Source organism: Hyperolius riggenbachi, chromosome 1 (genome assembly GCF_040937935.1).
Source record: "Hyperolius riggenbachi isolate aHypRig1 chromosome 1, aHypRig1.pri, whole genome shotgun sequence".
NCBI lineage: Eukaryota > Metazoa > Chordata > Amphibia > Anura > Hyperoliidae > Hyperolius > Hyperolius riggenbachi.
The window spans coordinates 682842987-682848986 of NC_090646.1; the positions used below are offsets into that span (position 1 = coordinate 682842987).

A 6000-nucleotide genomic window follows, 5' to 3' on the forward strand; every position below is an offset into this window, starting at 1 on the left:
TGCGTGGGAGGTCTGTGCATGTGTAGTAGGCCCTGACTAGCATTGACTGAGCCTGTTACCGGGGCTCACTGCGGCTGAACAGGGGACCGCAGGAGGACGGTGTGGGACGTGTTTATCGGTTGGGAGGAAGCCCAGGGTAAGTATGACAGCTTTAGTTTACTTCATCTCTGACTTTAAGGCCTTGTTGGCCCCCTGACATGTGGAGGAGTGAGTGGAGAATAAGTCACGCACCTGTCCAGTGGCATAAGGCCAGACATGGCTGACTAATACTGTAATCAGGGCCGTTTCTTGGGCAGGGCGACCACCTTGGGTGCAGCTCGGCAAGTAGAAGAAGGGGGGCGCAGGCAGACGGATATAACCGCTAGGGAGCTGATGATGCGTGGTGCAGGAAATGGAAGGAGAAGGAAGACCTGCGTGATCACCTTCCTTGACTCCTCCTGAGCTGCCTGCGTCAGACGTCAAGTCATCATCACTTCACCACCGTGTGATGACACCTGATGTCCTGTAGCGGTACTGCAGGCTGTCACCACCTTGTAATGATACCTGGTGTCCTGTAGCGGTACTGCAGGCTGTCACCACCTTGTAATGATACCTGGTGTCCTGTAGCGGTACTGCAGGCTGTCACCACCTTGTAATGATACCTGGTGTCCTGTAGTGGTACTGCAGGCTGTCACCACCTTGTAATGATACCTGGTGTCCTGTAGTGGAACTGCAGGCTGTCACCACCTTGTAATGATACCTGGTGTCCTGTAGCAGCACTGCAGGCTGTCACCACCTTGTGATGACACCTGATGTCCTGTAGCGGTACTGCAGACTGTCACCACCGCGTGATGACATCTGGTGTCCTGTAGCGGTACTGCAGGCTGTCAGTGCGCGGTGCCCATGGCTTTCCAGGCTCTCTTCACCTGTATCTTCTCCTGGTCCCTGCTTCCTCCTGGATGAGCGGCTGGTCACTAGTAAGTAGGCAGATCTACTTATGACCTGTAGCTGTGTGACTGTTCCTAAAGAGTAAAGGTTCGTGAGTGCATGGGGGTGGGGGGAGGGGTTGCAGTTTTTACACCCTCGCCCTGGGTGCAATTTAACCTAGAAACTGCCCATCTACAAACCGTAATTGGGAAGTCTGGAAATACCCTAATGTTAGGAAAACCCTGTCCAAGTACAGACCAATGTTCTTCAATAATCCGCTCAACAGATTTTGACATACGGTAGTGGAAGAAGTGGTGACACGGAATCCTATTAGATTGTTTAGGGCGGGTACAGCCACAGAGGTTTATACATTAGATCTCGAGGGGACACATAAATTACAAAAGCATCCAGGTCTGATCACCGTGACAATGGCCTGAAACCTGCACCTTGTGTTCCCTCAGATTGTGTCGTGTTTCCTGTAGTCAGCGTCTGTTGTCACAGATAAATACTCACGTTGTGTGGCCAGAGTGATGACGACAGCCAGGAAGACCAGGACTACGACACTCGCAGTGATCGGGACACAGGGGGGCGGGAACCGAGCCAGGACACCTGCAAAATCCAGAGAGGAGGACAACACGTTACACTCTGCAAAGACATCTGTAACTTCTGACTACGCAGCACAAATGCTCACTCCACCCATAACTGGCCGTTTTATGGAGGATGCTGGCTTTACCTGTAAAAGGAAACCCAAGGTAAGAGGGATATGGAGCCTGACATGTTTATTTCCTTTTAAGTGGCTCCAGGAGGGAGTGTAGCCTGATTGGCTACAATGTGCCTGCTGAATGTGATGTAGAGGGTCAAAGTTGACCCTAATGGTGCACTATGGGGGCGAACCGAACTTCCGGAAAAGTTTGCGATTCTCTGCGATCGCGAACCCCTCAGAAGTTCGCCGGGAACCGTTTGGGCCATCTCTACTTAAGATGAGTTACTAAAGATTGATTGCTTCGCTGAGGTAATGAACATGTAAGGAAGATTGCTGATGCACACCTCTGTATAGCTATCTTGTCAAATAAATTCCTTAGAGTTTGAAGCCGGAGATAAACATCAGTTCTATCTCCTTTGCTGCTGCTGTGACGAGTGTCAAGTTATCACAGGTTCTGTGATAGGGTCCCGAACAAAGGTGTAGTGTTGTTGCCGATAGCAACCAACAAATATATATTACAGTTATCTAGCAAATAATCCAACATTTTGGAGCCACACAGGGCCCCGTTTATCAAGACACACGTTGCTCTAGGCAACAAGCTGTCTGCCGCTGGCTCTTTGGGACCCAGAGCTTTCCCTCTCCATAGGTAAGTATCTGAATGGTGTTTTTCGGGGTTGATTTCCATTGACTTTAATGCTTTGGGACCCAAATGTAATTTCTCTGCCTATTTCCATCACCACTTGTGGGGATCGGAGGGTAAGCTGCTTTCCTGCAGACACTGATGGCAATGGATCAGTTATTAATGTTTACTGCAACTAATAATAATAATAATAATAATCAGCAGCAGCAGCAGCACGCATTACCTGTTGGCTCTGTTATCCGTGTCGGGCCCCCCTCGGCTCCTCCTTTCTTCCCTCCCCCAGGAGTCACATTTTCATATGTTACTTCCCAGTCATCACCCGGTGACTCAGGTGCGGCTTCTGTGAAAAGAGGATGATAAGCATAATAAATCACAAAGTGACATCACTACATCCATGGCTTTCCACCTCTGGCTAATCTACAGTCACTAACAGCCTCAGGCCGGGATTTACATCACAGGAGCCTATAGGCACAGATGTCCTGGCACCCTAGACTCCGCCCTCCATGCATGCAGGCCCGGATTTACATCACAGGAGCCTAAAGGCACAGATGTCCTGGCACCTTAGACTCCGCCCTCCATGCACGTAGGCCTGGATTTACATCACAGGAGCCTATAGGCATAGATGTCCTGGCACCTTAGACTCCGCCCTCCATGCATGCAGGCCTGGATTTACATCACAGGAGCCTATAGGCACAGATGTCCTGGCACCTTAGACTCCGCCCTCCATGCACGTAGGCCTGGATTTACATCACAGGAGCCTATAGGCATAGATGTCCTAGCACCTTAGACTCCGCCCTCCATGCATGCAGGCCTGGATTTACATCACAGGAGCCTATAGGCACAGATGTCCTGGCACCTCAGACTCCGCCCTCCATGCATGCAGGTCCGGATTTACATCACAGGAACCTATAGGCACAGATGTCCTGGCACCCTAGACTCCACCCTCCATACATGCAGGCCCGGATTTACATCACAGGAGCCTATAGGCACAGATGTCCTGGAACCCTAGACTCCGCCCTCCATGCATGCAGGCCCGGATTTACATCACAGGAGCCTATAGGCAAAGATGTCCTGGCACCCTAGACTCCACCCTCCATGCATGCAGGCCCAGATTTACATCACAGGAGCCTATAGGCACAGGTGTCCTGGCACCCTAGACTCCGCCCTCCATGCATGCAGGCCTGGATTTACCTCACAGGAGACTATAGGCAAAGATGTCCTGGCACCCTAGACTCCACCCTCCATGCATGCAGGCCCAGATTTACATCACAGCAGCCTATAGGCAAAGATGTCCTGGCACCCTAGACTCCGCCCTCCATGCATGCAGGCCCGGATTTACATCACAGCAGCCTATAGGCACAGATGTCCTGGCACCTTAGACTCCGCCCTCCATGCATGCAGGCCCAGATTTACATCACAGCAGCCTATAGGCACAGATGTCCTGGCACCCTAGACTCCGCCCTCCATGCATGCAGGCCTGGATTTACCTCACAGGAGCCTATAGGCAAAGATGTCCTGGCACCCTAGACTCCGCCCTCCATGCATGCAGGCCCGAATTTACCTCACAGGAGCCTAAAGGCAAAGATGTCCTGGCACTCTAGACTCCGCCCTCCATGCATGCAGGCCCGGATTTACCTCACAGGAGCCTATAGGCACAGATGTCCTGGCACCCTAGACTCCGCCCTCCATGCATGCAGGCCCGGATTTACATCACAGGAGCCTATAGGCACAGATGTACTGGCACCCTAGACTCCGCCCTCCATGCATGCAAGCCCGGATTTACATCATAGGAGCCTATAGGCACAGGTGTCCTGGCACCCTAGACTCCGCCCTCCATGCATGCAGGCCCAGATTTACATCACAGCAGCCTATAGGCAAAGATGTCCTGGCACTCTAGACTCCGCCCTCCATGCATGCAGGCCTGGATTTACATCACAGGAGCCTATAGGCACAGATGTCCTGGCACCCTAGACTCTGCCCTCCATGCATGCAGGCCCAGACTTACATCACAGGAGCCTATAGGCACAGATGTCCTGGCACCCTAGACTCCGCCCTCAATGCACGCAGGCCCGGATTTACATCACAGGAGCCTATAGGCACAGGTGTCCTGGCACCCTAGACTCCGCCCTCCATGCATGCAGGCCAGGATTTACATCACAGGAGCCTATAGGCACAGATGTCCTGGCACCCTAGACTCCGCCCTCCATGCATGCAGGCCCATATTTACATCACAGGAGCCTATAGGCACAGATGTTCTGGCACCCTAGACTCCGCCCTCCATGCATACAGGCCCAGATTTACATCACAGAAGCCTATAGGCACAGATGTCCTGGCACCTTAGACTCCGCCCTCCATGCATGCAGGCCCGGATTTACATCACAGCAGCCTATAGGCACAGATGTCCTGGCACCCTAGACTCCGCCCTCCATGCATGCAGGCCCAGATTTACATCACAGCAGCCTATAGGCACAGATGTCCTGGCACCTTAGACTCCGCCCTCCATGCATGCAGGCCCAGATTTACATCACAGCAGCCTATAGGCACAGATGTCCTGGCACCTTAGACTCCGCTCTCCATGCATGCAGGCCCAGATTTACATCACAGCAGCCTATAGGCACAGATGTCCTGGCACCCTAGACTCCGCCCTCCATGCATGTAGGCCTGGATTTACATCACAGGAGCCTATAGGCACAGATGTCCCGGCACCCTAGACTCCGCCCTCCATGCACGTATGCCTGGATTTACATCACAGGAGCCTATAGGCACAGATGTCCTGGCACCCTAGACTCCGCCCTCCATGCATGCAGACCCGGATTTACATCACAGGAGCCTATAGGCACAGATGTCCTGGCACCCTAGACTCTGCCCTCCATGCATGCAGGCCCAGACTTACATCACAGGAGCCTATAGGCACAGATGTCCTGGCACCCTAGACTCCGCCCTCCATGCACGCAGGCCCGGATTTACATCACAGGAGCCTATAGGCACAGATGTCCTGGCACCCTAGACTCCGCCCTCCATGCATGCAGGCCAGGATTTACATCACAGGAGCCTATAGGCACAGATGTCCTGGCACCCTAGACTCCGCCCTCCATGCATGCAGGCCCATATTTACATCACAGGAGCCTATAGGCACAGATGTTCTGGCACCCTAGACTCCGCCCTCCATGCATACAGGCCCAGATTTACATCACAGGAGCCTATAGGCACAGATGTCCTGGCACCTTAGACTCCGCCCTCCATGCATGCAGGCCCGGATTTACATCACAGCAGCCTATAGGCACAGATGTCCTGGCACCCTAGACTCCGCCCTCCATGCATGCAGGCCCAGATTTACATCACAGCAGCCAATAGGCACAGATGTCCTGGCACCTTAGACTCCGCCCTCCATGCATGCAGGCCCAGATTTACATCACAGCAGCCTATAGGCACAGATGTCCTGGCACCTTAGACTCCGCCCTCCATGCATGCAGGCCCAGATTTACATCACAGCAGCCTATAGGCACAGATGTCCTGGCACCCTAGACTCCGCCCTCCATGCACGTAGGCCTGGATTTACATCACAGGAGCCTATAGGCACAGATGTCCTGGCACCGTAGACTCCGCCCTCCATGCATGCAGACCCGGATTTACATCACAACAGCCTATAGGCACAGATGTCCTGGCACCCTAGACTCCGCCCTCCATGCATTCAGGCCCAGATTTACATCACAGATGCCTATAGGCACAGATGTCCTGGCACCCTAGACTC

At 53.2% G+C, this 6000-nt stretch overlaps 1 protein-coding gene across 1 annotated transcript in view; it reads right to left on the bottom strand.

The window, feature by feature from the left end:
• LOC137544595 (golgin subfamily A member 6-like protein 25) overlaps positions 1-6000 on the bottom strand; it is a 41679-nt gene that overhangs the window by 26579 nt on the left and 9100 nt on the right. Inside the window, exons 2-3 of the mRNA XM_068265695.1 lie at positions 2473-2589; positions 1420-1515 (exon numbers count right to left, since the gene is read on the bottom strand). Coding sequence (XP_068121796.1) covers positions 1420-1515; positions 2473-2589 — 213 coding nt within the window. The remainder of the gene's footprint in view (positions 1-1419; positions 1516-2472; positions 2590-6000) is intronic.